General features: G+C 42.4%; 1 protein-coding gene across 1 annotated transcript in view; it reads left to right on the top strand.

Moving 5' to 3' along the window:
* LOC311252453 (plexin-B2-like) overlaps nucleotides 1-16,674 on the top strand; it is a 175,379-nt gene that overhangs the window by 115,730 nt on the left and 42,975 nt on the right. Inside the window, exons 5-7 of the mRNA XM_084345606.1 lie at nucleotides 13,763-14,280; nucleotides 15,273-15,599; nucleotides 15,870-16,008. Of these exons, the coding sequence (XP_084201732.1) occupies nucleotides 13,765-14,280; nucleotides 15,273-15,599; nucleotides 15,870-16,008 (982 nt within the window). The 5' untranslated portion in view covers nucleotides 13,763-13,764. The remainder of the gene's footprint in view (nucleotides 1-13,762; nucleotides 14,281-15,272; nucleotides 15,600-15,869; nucleotides 16,009-16,674) is intronic.

Raw genomic sequence — 16,674 nt, 5'->3', positions numbered from 1 at the left:
ACGAATTGATCCTGCGAACAAAGAGCTTCATTGTTGTAACGCTATCAAAAACACATCAATGATCCACACAACTCCACTGACATGCTTCTTTATTACCACAAACACACACACTGTAGTTTATTTGGACTCAGTCCCACACACATCGTCCTGCTGCCCCAAATACTCACTAGAGCACAAACTGTGGATCAATCCTCTGCTGAAAATAGTCCCCAACAAATGCCCTATTATGTCCTTTTTCTTTTGAGGGAGGTTACCGATCCTTTTTAAACTAGAATGGCCCTCAGAAGACCACATACCTCCACCAAGGCCTGTTAATTCAATCGAGCCTAATCCAATATCAAACTCGACAGCCCTGTAAATTTTAAACCACCCATCCGTCCTTTTATCCAGATCTGCACCAACAGTTAAAGGAGACTTCCGGTATTTTTAAACCCGTAGACATATATTTACATGTTTAGGTAAATAAATGGTTCATACTCACCAAAAACTTTGGAAACAGTCCAGTAGATTGCAACATCTGCAGTATAATCCTTTGGGGCATTACTGAAATGATTCACACGGTGAGAAAGCTTTTGGTTGAGTAATCAGATCTTTTTGTTTACTGGTTTCACTCTGACGTCTGAAGATTGTCAAACTCAGTTTAACTCCTCTCTCCAACTCTGACGCGTTTCTTCCGTCATCCTCCTGCAACAACTCGCCTCTAGCATGATTCCTGAGACCTCTTCTTGAGCAAGACTTGTGTTTCTGGATCTTGCTCTTCAACAAACAGGTCTCTCTCCATAGGAATCATTTCCGTGATTTTAGTTAAACTCTTAAGAACAGCAAACCTCAACCTGTCGGTGGCAAAAACAAGCATCTTTAGTCGTCCTATCCTCGATGGTCGCAGTTTTTGGGGAGCTATTCTGGATCGAACCCCAAGCCAAGTGTTGTCCATATCGTATCGTAGTGTATGTCGATTGAGTAGTTTTTGAGTAATCCTGCCTCTGCAAACCACGGATATGTTGAAACTTTTTCTTTCTTTACACTTTAGTGTTCAATTTTTTGTTGTGTCTGGTTACGTTTAGGCACAAAATGCGCCTGGTTAGGCTCAGGAAAACAGTATACCTTAAACTCGGTACCCTGGTCTGGAGATCAGTTCTAGGTCGCATTCAAAAGTCTTAAGAAGTCTCATGTTACTCAGATCTACAGAAAGCCCTTCAAGCCCATAAAACGTTAACACACACACACACGGACACACACACACATATGGCAGGAGCTCTTTAAATAGCGACTGATAAGAATGCGTGGTCGAGCATCGCGCTTCAGAAGGTTTGTTGTCCAACAGGTCAAAATCCTACGAAGCTCAGAGAAACTATTGTTATGTCAGGATTTTTTAATGAGTCAGTGTTTATGTGTGTGTGTGTGCGTGCGTGTGTGTGTGTGTGTGTGTTGGGTCGGCCTCCAGCAGCTCGCAGCCTGGAAGAGAGAGTTATCTGTGCTTTAATCAGCCCGAGTACAGAGGGAGAAGGAGGGAGAGCTCCCTCTCATTCTCTTTCTTTGGGTTTGTAATAAGGCTTCTTGCTCTAAATCCTTTAATCTGAGCAGGAATGAAGGCTATATCTCTGTCTTCTGGCTGCAAAGAACAATCTCTCCTTCTTTCTGTTCATGTCTTTTGCTCTGGCACACATATTTCCACCCGTGCACGCACACACACACACACACAAAAAGTCAAGCGCTGCTGAAACAGAGGCTGCCTTGTTAATTGAGAGCTGGTGGAGCTGCCTCTCCTCTGTCTCGCTCTGCCTCTCTGTTTATGTATATGCGTAAAGGTTAGCAGGAGCCGTGGAGTGGAAGTTCAAAGGAGCGAAAAAGTTACGGAAACTTTTCAAAAAAATACGAGTCGAGACGGAAGAAAGGGTTCAAACGTTTGGACAGGACTCACATGCATGAGCAGAAGCGCTATCAGAGGCTTTTTGGCGGAGCTCCATGTGCGCAGGCGGTGCTAATTATTTTTTGATACGACTTTAGAGAAACAAGCAGTTTTTTAATAAAGTGCTTTCGCATTCAGCTCTCGCGCTCGCTTTTCTATACAAGATACAGAGGTTTAATTTCCAGTGTGAAGAGAAGCTGTAAATGTGCTGGATCGGGTCCAGACGTAATGACTCGACAGCAGGAGCTGCAGTCATGGAGGCTGCCCACCTCGGCTACACAAACAGCAGCAGATAATGTGTTTTCATCCCGCTTTTCTTCTTCTTCGTTCTTCCCCTCAACTTATCTGCTGTACGAGTTATTCCGACCCACATGTGACACTTTTTCACTTAACTTTATATTTTTTTTAATGCTGCCCTTCAGACTGCAGCCGATTAGTCTGATTACAAGGTGATTTATAATCCAATTCTCTAAATACCTCCTGGTTTTCTTTCTAAAGATTACATCAAGTGATTTTTTAATTTCCATTCAGGAAGTTTGGGCGATTAGTGCAATCTTTTCATCGCATGGCAATTATCGGCATGTTGCTCACAATGTGGTAACTTAAGGTAATGAGCACACGAGCAGCCGTTGGCAGCTCCACACAAAACAAAATAAATATCCGTATCGGCCATCAGAAAGTCACATATTTTAAACCCTTTTTTAAATTAAATACATGCACTCATGTTGGTGGAAATGCACAAGTGACAAGAAGTGATGGCAGCATTAAGGAATTATTCTCCCTGAATGTGAGTGTCGGAAAAAACATTACATGAAATATTGTCCATGTTTTCAAGTTAACTATCGTCCGATATGCACCGGACTTATCTCTCTAGAGGGATGTGAGGTGATTTAAACATACCTGTGCTATTTTAATCCAGAGTGCATAAATAATTCAGCAGCATTTATAATCGCCTGTGATTTAAAGTAAGTCTGAGCGATGTGCTTGTGTTGTAAGTGCATGCTAAGATTTTTTTCCTGTCATTCTACTGTTTTTGTTAGCTCAGTGTGAAATTTGACTGTTGTATGAAAATGGAAATTGAAAATGTTTTCGCTAACCGAATATCTGTGCACAAAAGAAAGTATGCCGAATTAGCTGTTAGCGGTTCCTGTTTGCTGTGTATCCATGGACGTGCAGACAACTATCACTGGGTTAGTTTAATACTGAAGAAAACTTAAAAATGTGAAGATTCTAGAGCAAGTTCTGAATTGTCTTTTCATCTATGATTTCGAAGGAAACACTTTACAAACTATCAGTATCTCAGAGCTTTGATAGTGGTCGCTGGCTGCACAGTCTCCACCAGTCACGCAGGGACATAAAATAACCATTTTTGAACTCAATCTCAACCAGGATGACAAAATAACAACCGCTTCCTTCAAGATGAAAATGGTCCCCCACAAAAAAAAAATAAGCAATTTCCTCCTGTTTGTATGATAAAATGTGCAGTGTCGAGCTGTTTTAAGGCTCTCTTAAGGGAGGTTTTTTTGTTTTGTTGGTTTTTGGAGGAAACTATTGAATTTTTGAGATTTTGATCCTCAGTAGAAAAGTCAGAAAGTATTGAGACACTGACTAATGCTCTGCTGGCTTTGGTCTTTCTGTGAGAATTGTGCAAAAGGAGAAATATTTAGAATAATGGCTGTCTGGTTGTGGTTTTTGGATACGTCAGCTGATTTTCCTTTAAATATAAACGCTTCAGCAGCAGCATATTTGCCGATACCAAATATATTTGTGATAGGCCAATATCGGTCGATACAGTCATTCTTGTTGTTCATTTTGGTTATATTTCTTGATTTATATCCATCAAGGATGGAAACACATCATCGTACCTAAACAATTGCCAGCAACTCCCAAAATGACGTGGATCACCGTTCCCAAAACATGAGCAGCGTATCGCCATCGTACGCTCGCAGTTTGCTTTGGTTTAGGAAAGAAAACTAGGTTTGAGAAAACTATATAACTATGTTACTTCAGACTTTTTCCTCTTTAAACTACTTCGCCTGACTTCCTCCTGTGCTCCAGTGATAATTACTACGACCAGTAGAGGTTGCTGCCTAACGACGAACATCAATATGGGTCTTAATAAGCTGCATTCACAGTTGAAAGGTTGTTTTTCTGATGAGTACGGGTTGATATAAATGAAGACTGTTTTCTTTTTGTTCTTGGTTACCAAAACTGTCGAAAATATCAATTAAAATCAAAAGAAGAAGAAAAATGTCTGCTTCCCTTTTATGTTACTGACATCTAAACGGTGGGTAGTCACGTCATTTGGGGACTCGTTTCGTTTCAACTAAAAAACCAACAAGAACGGCTCTTTTTTAAAAAAAATCCTTTTAACTCTTTACACGCACTGACAGAACACCTGCCAGGTTTTTGATCCGCTGCTGATCTTTTCATGTTCGGTTTGCCTTTTTAAAAAAAATGGCATCATCAGGATCTGGAGCTAGTAAAGTCACTGAAAACATCAATCATGACATCTTAAAGACTTGAAAATGAGTTGCTGTGGGCTGTCGGTGTGCTCTGACAGTTCCTCCCGTGTGAGCTGAACGCGGCGTGCGGGCGAAGCGGCATGTGTGTTGTTATGCACGGTTACGTACACACAAGGACACACACGGCCTCATCAGTGTGTGTCTTTGTCAGGTTAATGGGAGGTGTGCCGGGGTATAAAGTGGTTGTTAATCGCTCACTCTAACGCGGAGGACACAGCCACCAAATTACATTTGCATAACACAGGATTAATCTGGTGAGCGTGTGTTTGAAAGCGTGTTCCTTCTTTTTTTCCTTCTGTCTTTACCTTTTTCAGAAAACTTTCCATGCATTTATGTAAAGTCATATTTATTTAAGAAGATTGATTTCCTTCCTCGCAGGCAGTCTGTGGATTTCACTTCATTTCGGTGAGCTGTGAAAATAAATTTGCACTGACTGGAGACTTTAGATTGGTAATCCATCACAGAGCGTTTCCTTTGCGTTCATCTTTTGTCACGTTGACGCTGTTTTGGTTATTACACAGTTGCAAGAAGGAGGCGTTTTTTTTTTTCCAAACTCACCATGGGGGTGCATTCAAAGACACAATTTGTTCATCAGCTGCCAATTAAAAAGCCATCTTCATTAAAGGAAACTACACCCAGAAGACAAACTACAAGCAAATCGTACATTAAAAAATGTCATCTGGGAAATCTCTCATGTCTTAGTGTCCTTGAATGCACCATCGCTCCTATTCTCGTCCCTATTCTGAACTGAAATTAGCTAATTTTTCACTTTCAGCAAACAAAACAAAGCAGACTCGACAACATGTAAACACCAGTGATCGATCCATCCAGAGCTGCCGCTGTGCTGCATGTAGAGCTTAACTAGCATCGATAACCGAGCTCCATAATGAAAATCAAGCTTTGCAAAAACATCAATATTTACTAAAATCCAAGGTTTTTCATGTGTTGGATGTTTTCTTGATTGTGTTTCCTTTCAGACCTCACACATCCCAAAACTTTGAGTTTCCAGTTAGTAATTTAACTATGAATTCATTCATGAGGAACGTCCCTGGTACTGGTCTTGGTCGCCCCAGGCAACCCCTAAATTTTCTGCCAACGGACTGACCAACGAACATCCCTAAAGCTACCGCTAGCGTAGCTACAAATGTATTAGCACGTCTTTGAGTGGAGGATGTTCCCCGAAGAAAACCAACGAGAGACACACTCACACACCATCGCACTGTAAATGTTAACAGTTGAGCCTTTGGGAGCTTCTTTCCAATAATCCCAGTGTCAGTTCTTCGCTGGTGTTCATTGGCTGTTAACTGGTTTTAATGAATCGCGGTCATTTATTGGTGTTTTCCTGTATTTACTGCTCGTTGTGTTCTCAGCCCGAGTGTCCGTCCGCTGACAGTCGCTCTTTGTCCTCGCTTCTCCCAGACGCCGTTTGTTTCTGCTCGCTGTGTCACTGCCCTGCTGAGATGTTACCAAGTGGTACTGTACTACACTGTGTGTGTGTGTGTGTGTGTGTGTGTGTAAAGTACTCAGTCTGCTTAATGACTGCCGCCCCCCCCACAGACCTCCTATCATCAGACTAATCCTCTCCTCAAAGGTCGACTTATTAGAGGCTCTTATTTTGTCATTGTGTAATAATGTCCACTCAGAGATTAAAACAGAGCAGACTCATTCACGTCCTCGCAGGTTTGTACAACTCTTCATGTCATTTAGCAGATTACTTCCTGCTGTCCTTTTTTATTACACTGCCCAGTTCCAGGCATCTGTTAGTCCGTCCGTCACTGATTTGATGAAACTCGACAGAATAATGTCATTTCTTTCCTTTAGTGGCTCTCGATTCTTAATTTAATATAAAGTGAAGTTCGCTTCAAGGGTCTGAAATGGTTGAAATGATAGAAACCACATGAAGTTTTGGATTCAGTCTTGGATTAAATCAGTCCTGGTATGTGACCAACAGCAATGTTGATACTCGATTAATCCTTCAGGTCTTTTTGTGCCGGTTTCAGCTTCTACAGATGTGATGACACTCTGCTGTTAGCCGTTTGTTGTCATTGTGAGTTGAATGAGGCGGAAAATATCAATAAACAGAAAATTAATGGGCAACTGTTTTTATAACTGATCAATAATTTAAATCATTTTTGAAGTCAAAATTTCAAAATTTGCCTTTTTTTATGTCCTTACGCCGGCGTTGGGTTATCTGTCTTGTAAACTTGATATCTCAAGAAAGCTTTGAGGGAATTTCTTCAGATTTGGCACAAACATCCACTCGGACTCGAGGATGAACTGATTAGATTTTGGTGGTAAAAAGGTCAAAGGTCACTGTGAACTCACAGAACAAAATTTTGGGCATAACTCAACAACACATGATAACTCTGGACAATAACAGGATGAAAATATAAGGTTAAGACATTTTATATCCAAAAGGTCAAAGGTCAACCTGAATGTGACATCAGCTCAATATTCACCGGTTCCAGCCTCTCAAATGTGATAATACTCTGCTCGCCACTGTTTCGTATTAAAATGAAAAAAACAAAATATATTTTTTATTTAAAATGTTGGTCGGATAAAATCACAAAAAAAATAAATAATTAATCGGTTAACTTTGGTTTTGGTAGTTTTAATTTAAGTTGCAGCCCTAAGTTTGAATATCTTCTCTAATGCCCTCTTTGTTCAACTAAACACTAAACTAGAACTAGTTGACTAGTTGGACTTTGTATTAAATAAATCCGGGGAAAGAAATTATTTAATTTGCCATTTCCTCTATTTTCTGCCATTTTCTAGACTAGACGACGACAGAACTGAACACATGGATCCTTTTCTCAAAGTTTTATTGTCTAGCCGCTCCTCCTGTCACGTCTGGATTCTCCTCCAGGACCAGAAAACATCTAAAAGTCTGGTTCCTCTTTGTTATTCTCTATATTAGAGAATGTGTAATGCCTCTGTGGTCTCTGGGACCGGTGGAGGAGATTGTGTGTGTTGTGATAGATGAGCTATAGCGGTCGTGTGTGTGTGTGTGTGCGTGTCCTCTTCAGTTTTATGCTTATGTTGTCTCAGCCATGCTCTCCTGCAGGCCCCTTCATTACCACCAATAAGAACTCAATTTCCCCCGGGCTCCGCCAATCATAGCACTCATATCCCCTCCAGGCCCGGCCAATCAGCTTCAATGTTCCTGCGGCATGGTGTCATGAATGGCTAATGGCGCCTGGCGGTGGGCTATGAATGCCAATGAGGGCTTTTCTAACGCGGAGAAAATTTTAACCATAAACAAGAAATCGTGTCTGCAGATTCCCCACACACACTGAAGAAGCTTGGTGCAGCAGCACGGACGGGATTTTCTGGATCATCGACGTGTGTTGACAGGAAACAGGACAACGGGTGTCATGCTACGTTCACCAACACCCACCAATACAGTGTAACCGCTGACGGCTGAGTTTCCATAGAAACCCAATCATGTGTGTCCCGTGAAAAATGACGGCTAGAGTAGCTTAGAAAATAGCGATATGGGGCCCTCTGTTTGATAAATTTACCACAAACAAGGCAAGAATTAGCAAGCTAGCATGCTATTTCCTTCCTGCAGGAGTAATGGGAAACAATCCAACTCTCATATGTGACAGCGCTGCGATTGAGATCCAGCGGGAGCTAACGCAGATCTCATGGGAGCAGGCGGTGTTAACTCTGCCGCGGACGAAAAAGTAAACAGTGGGTCCCGGGATTGCTAGCTTATCAGGGTTGCTGCGACGTCGGAGTTTTCCCACCGACTAATAAGATCATGACAACCCCGGTTATATCCGTACACCGGCTTCTTACATCTAAGAAAAGATGCTCACTATCTGTAGAGCACCGTAGGCTTTCACAGGACATGCTAGTTAAGTGAGTTTATCAACGCTATCATTCATCAAAAGTGTCAGTGAGCAAAAACAACGGTCATTTTAAGCATGTCGAAGTAGTTTTATTCAGTCTGTGATGAAAATGAAGAGATAACTTACAGTTGACAGGCTGCACACCTCCAACTTCTCAGAAAGGTAACTCCCTTGCCTCAAAAGGGATAAAAGTACTTGCATACAGCTCAATTAAACTGCATTATCACCGACAGGTATGCATTTCTTTATTAATATCACACTGTGTTTTCTCTGCGGGACAAGTGAAGCCACAAAATCAGTGTCTTAGATTTCATTAGTATGATGATAAACGGACTACAAACTACAATTTGTCTCTCTCCGTTCACTACCATACAGAGTTTTTCCTCAATAAGGTCCCATGAGGGAAACGTGAAGGGGCGTGACTTCGTCTCTCCATGCAGGCATCTGCACTTGTTATGTTTCTCCACTCCTTTATTCAGGTTTTTCCATCTGTATCCCGTCTGTAAATGTATTTAAGGGTCTGGCAGGACTCGGTTTGTGTTCACAGGATTCAGGAATGAATATTTTCACTCTGCAGTCTGCTGCTTCTGAGTCTGTGTGCGCGAGATTACGCTGGCACCGACCAACCAGACGTATTCGGTAGAAAAACTTTACCAACAAAGAGGATAAAAATGCAAATGTAATGGAGAAGTGAGACCGGCCTAAACACTCAGCGACACGCACGCACATTTACAGGAGGGAGAGCAGCAATCTGTGTCTCATTAAAATCCCGAGTGCATACTTTGAAAAGTCTCGAGCACTGACCCCTCTGCTAAAAAGTTTGGAGTGAAACTAAATCCAGGAATGTCTGCAGGAGCTCCAGCCAGGGGAATAAAGCCCGACTGATTTTCTTTCTGTCTCTAACCTCTCTAAGCTTTTCTCTCTTTCTAACTTCTCTTTGTAATTCACATTGTTTCTCTGCCTACAAGTCTCTCTCACCCTTTTCTCTCCCTCCCTCTGTCTGTCTTTACATCCTCACCCCCGGGAACGACTTCAAACAAAACTGGTTTACTGACACGCGAGATCTCCGGGGACGACCCAGATCTGAGACTCCATATATGGTTCTGTCTGTCTGCTCGTCTCTCTGTGTGTTAACCTGTCTGTCTGTCCACGTGTCGGTCTCACATTAATAATTCACCCAGTGAGACAGTTGAATTGTTAAAATTCTCAGATACTCCTTCACAGGACTAAATATTAAACGTCTTTTCTTTTTATTTCTCGAGCAAAACTCAGAAAATGCACCAAAGGGAAACTTGTGTGAAAAGACTAAAGGTGAAAGAGTTCCTAACGTTGATTGAAGGTTCTGAGATATTCTGACTTGACTTGTTGCATCGTATAAGTCAAAGACCTCGAACACTGGATCCTACACTTCCCATAATGCAACAAGATATCTTGGTTAGACTCTTCCTGATGACCAAACAAACAATACTTTCAGGATTATTTAAGATAAGATAAGATATAAGCAAAGCAATGAGAATATCAATAAGTTTCATTTCGGCTGCCCGCCGTTGAGTCCGGTTCAGCAGTTTTTTCTCACCACTGTTTGCTCACGAGGTGAAAGTGTCATGAGATGATTGATTGTTGTGAATGGGCTCTATACAAATAAACATTGACTGATACAAGAAACGAAACTTCAAAAGTATTTACACCATTGCACATTGAGAAGCTGAAGTTGGGTCTATTGAGATTATTATACGATGACGATGATTGATTCTATCTTCGTGTCGTGCACATAGAGCGTCCGACCCTCGTGGGTTTACAAGACGCCAAGAAATACAGTTGCAGTGGTCAGACAGTTACTGCCTTCTCTCCCGAGGTTGACGGAGAACATCTGCTTCAGAAGAGGTTTCCTTCTTTAAGCACAGTTCAAGTTTTTCATAATCATCCAGCCAAAAGAAATCGGCACCAAAGGAGGACATTTTAGTAAAAAGCACGTCCCTGACATCGTCCTCTGGTGTGGCACTAAACCTGCCTGAGCCTAACTGTGCACAAGTTAAACTTCACATATGGTTCAACAGTATAATTGTCCTTTATGAGACAATAAGTTCGTAATTTTTGCTCAACAGACCCATTTTTCTTTATACATATATGAGAAACATCTTGCTCCTCATCTCCTGAATATCACAAAGTAACCTGTTCTGAAGAACGAATGACAATATCAGGATTTCAGCTCCCTTGCCCAGGGATGACTATGCGAGTTGTCCCAATTAAATATCTCTCTAGTGACTCTGTGATCAGAAATCTTCACAAGTCTATTCCAGAGCTGAAGCATCTGACATTTGTCCTTGACAGGGTTTCTGCACCGTACACAGTATGACAAATGCTCGTCATTTCCCAGAGCCCATGAGCAAAGTCTTCAAATTGCTTCTTTTGTCCGACCAACAGTCCAAAACCCAAAGACTCCTCATTAAGTGTCATGAATGACAAAGAAGCAGCAAATCCTCACATTTAAGGAGCTGGATCCAGCAAATGTTTGACATGTTTGCTTGAAAATTGGCCGACAGATTGATTGATATCTAAAATAGTCAGAAACTTGATTAATCAAGTTCTCGTTGCAGCTCCTTTGCTCATCGCTATAACAACCAACAAGCCCTCTTATCCTAAACGAGCCCTAAAAACAGATCTGCTGAAACGTCCTCACGTTCCTCACAGGAGATCTCAGAGTCAAACTGTTGCTCACGAGGACAGAAGACTGAGCGCAGACACACACACACACCTTTTACACCTTTGACACACCGTTTATTCCTGGGCTGACACCAGTCAGGCTTAGGGAAACCAAAGCAGGAGGATGAAAGAAATAAAAAGAAAAGAAAGGGCCAAGATGGCTGACAGAGCACAGAGATAGATCCCGTGTGGAAACCAAAGATGATTTTCCTTTGATGTGGCAGATGCACACATCCAGAACAGCTCCTCTGAGATAGAGAAGGTGAATATGTCTGCCGTCTTTATGCCTTTTTTTTTTTTTTTTTTTTTTTACTGTGGTGTGGGAGGAAGAGAAAGATGAAATTTAATGAGAGGAGGCCACATCACAGGGATACAGACATGCAGTAGCAGAACGTTGTGTTTTTTAGTTTAGAAGCAAATGAAACAGTCATGATCCAACTGAAATACTGAGAGTTGACCTGCAGTGCAGACACACACAACAACGAGCACATTTTAAATCCTTATTGCAGAATTAGGCATTGGAAGGAACCTGTGTACTGTGCAGCGCACCACTATAATCTGCGCCAAACACCTCAAATAGCATTATATACTTCTAATTGATCTAAATTAACTTTAATCGCAGTTTTTCAATAACGAGCTGACGAAGCTCTAACCACAAGTTCAGCCAGCCAATCAGACAGCAGCCCAGCATCTTTAACTGGTCGTGATGTAATTAATGCTGCCTTCAAAGTTACGAGAAAGTTGTGAGCTCGTGGTCACGACATGGGAGTCTGGTGCACGACGTGCTCGGTGTCCGGTGGTTAAGTCGTGTGAACACTGCTGCAAGGCAACGGCATCGAGAAGCAACCGAGGCTGAGGCTTTTTCCTCAGACATATTATAAAATTACAAAGAATATAACGATATATAAAGTTACCATAAAACAATTTCTGACCGGCCACGTCCCAACTCGTGAACTCTGAGCTTTTAGAAAACGTCCTGCTCTGAGGTTGTGAATACCAGAAGAGGGGGTTATGCAGTACAGGATGGCAGACGTGATGCATTTTGTGTTTCTTTATTTTTTCCAATTCTGTGGAATAATATCATGAAACATAATTTTGCTCATTTGTAGCACAACAACATCTGAATTTTTGAGTATATATCCGTGATTATATTTAATTTACCACAGATGTGAGTTGCTGGAAAGTTGGACATGTAAAAGGTGTAAGAAACCTGTCAAGGACACGTTAACATGGAGATCAAACTTCACGATGAATGGCTAACCAGTCCTCTACAGATAATAGCAGCGTTGACGGGCGTCCACACACCTCGCATTTTTGTTTGTGAAAAGGGAAAAATCACCAACAGTCTGTGTTTCCTGTATTTATTCTGCAGATTTCTGTCTTTGCGTTTGCACGTTTTGCTCTCCTTTCAGAGAGGAAAGTGATAATTGAATTTTCCCAGAATGGTGCGTTCAGGTGCTTTTACTAAATAATAATCAGATTCAGTAGATACTCTCAACCTTTGGGAAACAGTGCAGCTTCAATCTAAAAGTTTGTATATGTGTTGGTAACTATATCTCCTGTGTGATACCTCACTAAAACTCTGCAGTGCAGCCATTAAGAGCACCTGACTCTTGATATCAGTGGATGGGTAATTTAGGCGAGCAGGTGGTTAGAGAGATAAGTCCTTTCACACTAATAAATCCCTTTGCAATGAAGCGAACTGAGGTGAATTCAATTTGGAGAGAGTAAAAAGCACAGGGGAAGCGCCGGTCAATTGACCACCAATCAGAACTATCTGATAGCTGCTGTAAAAAAAACCCCGCAGTGATTGGCCGGTTAAGAGCCTGATCAGGGGAGCGTGAATAAATGAACATGATGCGACTTTAAGCAGCTTGATTTATGGGACAGAAAGCAGAGGCGACGCCGCCGTAATGAAAAACAGTTTTATGATGAATGATAAAAATTTACGAGGAGGGAAAAATGATCTGCCGAATTTCACATTAAGTTTAAGTGACTCGCTCAAGAATAACCTGATAGTTGCACAAATGGTAAACAGCTTAATAATTAGAGCAGAAAAAATGTTGTGTTATTACAGTGAGCGTGATGTTACTGCACTCTGGAGCCTTGTTTTACAGCCACAGGCCGCCGCTATAATTAAACACACCCATCCAGACTAATGGAAGGAGAAACTCAGTGTGTCACACAACTAATTGCTACACTCAGTCTCTCTCTTCACACACACACACACACATTTTCCTCTTTTTGTCGTTGCTAATCTAATCTGGCTCAGCAACTCTCACTTTTTAGGCCGTTACCTCCACCTTCTCCTCCTCCTCCTCCTCCTCCTCCTCCTCCTCCTCGTTTTCCTCCAGTAAAGAATGTTCTGGCTTTAATGAGGAGCTCCTCATTATTGCTTCTCTTTGCTCTCAGCGTTCGTCCTTCTCTTCTCCAGTTTCTGCTGCTGCTGCTGCTGCTGCTGCTGGTGCTGAGTCCCGAATAACAGAGTCAGAGAGTTGTTGAAATTCTGCTTTGTGTAGCGGACAAGAGAGAGAACAGTCTCTCAAGGTTCACTGTGTCGTCAGGAAATGTTCACAAGACAAGTTCAGGGCTCAGACTTGTGATTAATTTGAGAGAGTCCAACACGACGTCATCTAATGTCTTTAATTGTTCGACCAACAGCCAGAGAGATTTAATTTACAACGATGTAAAGCAGAATAAAGCAACATTTCACTATTTGAAGCATCCCCAGAGTTTCATCTTGTCTCTTGTTTTCTCTGTTTTTCCTCCAGACATGATGGAGCGGTGGTGGGCGTGGCAGTTCGCCCTGGTCGCCCTGGCAACCATTTACCTCAGCCCCTCCCTGGGCAAAAACACAGAGTTCCTGTCCGACACCCTGATCAACAACGTGGTGGCCGACCCTCGTACGGGCCGGCTGTACATCGGCGCCGTCAACGCCCTCTCCCAGCTGAACCCCGACCTCGAGGTCGAGTCCCGCACCGAGACGGGCCCCAAACGGGACAACCGAATGTGCACGCCGCCCGTCACGGACGCCTGCGAGGAGGCCGTGGACACCGACAACCACAACAAGCTGCTGCTGGTCCACGGGGCCAAGGACGTCCTGGTGGTCTGCGGCAGCGTCTTCAGAGGGATCTGCTCTCTGAGGAACCTGAGCAACGTGGAGCAGCTGCTGTACTTCAGCGACACCAAAGGAGAGAAGTCGTACGTGGCGAGCGCCGAGGAGAGCGTCTCCGTGGTGGGAGTGATGTCATACTTCACCAAGGATAGAGACAACTTCACAGTGTTCCTGGTGAGGAGGAAAAACACACACTTAGACACACATTATCATGCATATGTTGTTTCCAGCAGCAAAAAAAAGCAAAATCTTAAGTATCTTCGTGTAGAACATTTGCCGAATTAACAAAAAGGCCAGAATAAATAAGATTTGTCATTGACAGTGTTTCACAAAGATTATAAAGTTTCTCCTAACTCAACAACTCTCAAAATTAAGTGATTTCTTAAGGGAGTCTGGGGATTTTTTCGCCACGAGTCAAAGAAGTAGCCTATATATTGGGATACTGTTTACTGTATTTATAAAATGTGACATTTGACAGGTCGCCCTCTTTCATAAATTTAATCTGTAATCAGTTGAACCAGTGTGTTCAGGTAGCTGCTAAATGTTTGCAGGTAAAAGCAGGACAGGCTGGCACAGCAGCGCTGCTACACACTTTTTACAAGGAAAGAAAAGACTTCATGTTTTGCATTTAATGCTGAATTTACAAGAAGGCTCAAGTGATGTAGAGTTATAAGTTATAAGTTATAAAGTTTCTCCGAACTCAGCAACTCTCAAAATTGGTGATTTTTTTAAGGGAGTCTGGATACTTTCTCCCCGGGCAACAATGAAGCAGCATGTGTGTCATAATGGTTTTTACACAACATTTTTAAAGTTTCTCCAGACTCTCTAACTGAGGCCGAGACCTTTCAATGCAGTGGTGGAAATTATTAAATGTATAAACTATTTGACGGGGCGAGCACTTGGTTCTTACGCTGCTGTTCTCATGTCTCGAGTCTTTAGGGAGTCAAGTTTCCAGTTAGTCTCGTCTCGTTCTGTGAGTCACGTCTCACTTCAGTGCACATCTCTGTGATTCAACACTCAAAGAAAATCGAAAACTTCTAGTTTTGGTTTAATGAGATCAGAACTATAAAGTTAAATGTTCTGTATGAGGAAGCAGACGTGCTCCTGTATGAGTCCGAACTTTATCCACCGCCGTGTTTCACGAGTGTATCGTCTCTTCCTCTCAGGTCGGGAAGGGGTACGGCAGCCACGACAGCACCAAGCTGATCTCCACCCGAATCCTCGAGGACTACGGCGACTGGGTGGTTTTCGACAGCATCATCGAGGCCTCGGCGGTCCAGGCCAACCCGTTCGTGCTGCGGTACCTCCACGACTTCCGCTTCACCGTCAAAGACGGCGGCTTCGTGTACTTCCTGTTCTCGCGGACGCTGGGGGTGCAGGACACCAAGAACTACACCTTCATCTCCAGGATGTGCGAGGACGATCAGGGTTATTACTCCTACACCGAGCTGCAGCTCAACTGCAGCAGCACAAACAAGTACAACAAGGCTCAGGTGAGGACACGCTCTGGACGGGCTGTCGGCGCTTTTATTAAAAAGGCAGCGGTGACTCGGAAAAACAAATTTGGACATTTTACATTTGAATGAGTTTGTGTTAAAGTGTTTTGAGAATGCTCTGTCCTGACCCCCGAAACATTTTCTATTGAACATGCTCTTGAACTTCAGTTGATGGGATCTCACTGTACCTCTGTTACATCAGCTAAACACATATTTATAGTTTGAACACCTAACGCTCAGGTTTTTTATCTCTTCCTCTTCTCCCAGGCTGCTTATGTAGCAACGCCAGGTGAAGTTTTGGCTCAGAGTCTGACCGAATCGGGCCAGTATGGACACGTTTCAGCGTCTGACAAAGTGCTGTTTGTCACCTTCACTTCTGATGAAGACCCGTCTACTTCCGCCATGTGTAGGTGTCATCTCAACGCCGGCAGATCTTCCTGATCATTTATGGTTGGCTGAAGTTTGTCTGCTGGTTGGCAGAATTACTGAAAATGTCAGTTAATTTGGCAGAAAGTCCACGGGACAGGAAGTGATTTGTTTTTGCTGTGGATTTAGACATATTAGCGCCAATATGTTATGAAATATGTGACCGTGTGGCTGAATTTTCTTTTTTATTTGCTTAGTAACTGTTCTGGAGATTTCGATCATGATCATTTCTTGATCTTCATCAATAGAAAGAGCAAAAGTAAAGTCAGTTATTGACCCTAAACCTCGATTTTTAAGCCAACATTGATTAGAAGTCCTGAAAAATGTGTATTTTCACCTCCTCTCTCACAGGTTTGATCCAGTTTTAGTCAAGGAACATAATTAAAGTCCAAAGGTTTGGCCAAAATAGTGGTCATAAAGATGTAAATATCCGTATATTTGTATTATTCTTTCGTAACAGTTTCACCACAAGTGCATCATAACTGTTTCAACTCACATTTTCTTTCAGAATAATACTGTAAGTAATGAGGGACATGCAGACTCGGCTGTCGTATGTTTCCTCTAAGCACTTTGTCTTTTATTCCCTGTCAGAAAACATGGACTCCTGTATATCTGTGATAAATAAGAACAGAGCGAACTGAAGGAA

Source organism: Pagrus pagrus (assembly GCF_965226575.1).
Source record: "Pagrus pagrus genome assembly, chromosome: 23".
Classification (NCBI taxonomy): domain Eukaryota; kingdom Metazoa; phylum Chordata; class Actinopteri; order Spariformes; family Sparidae; genus Pagrus; species Pagrus pagrus.
This window is presented reverse-complemented; position numbering and strand designations above follow the sequence as displayed.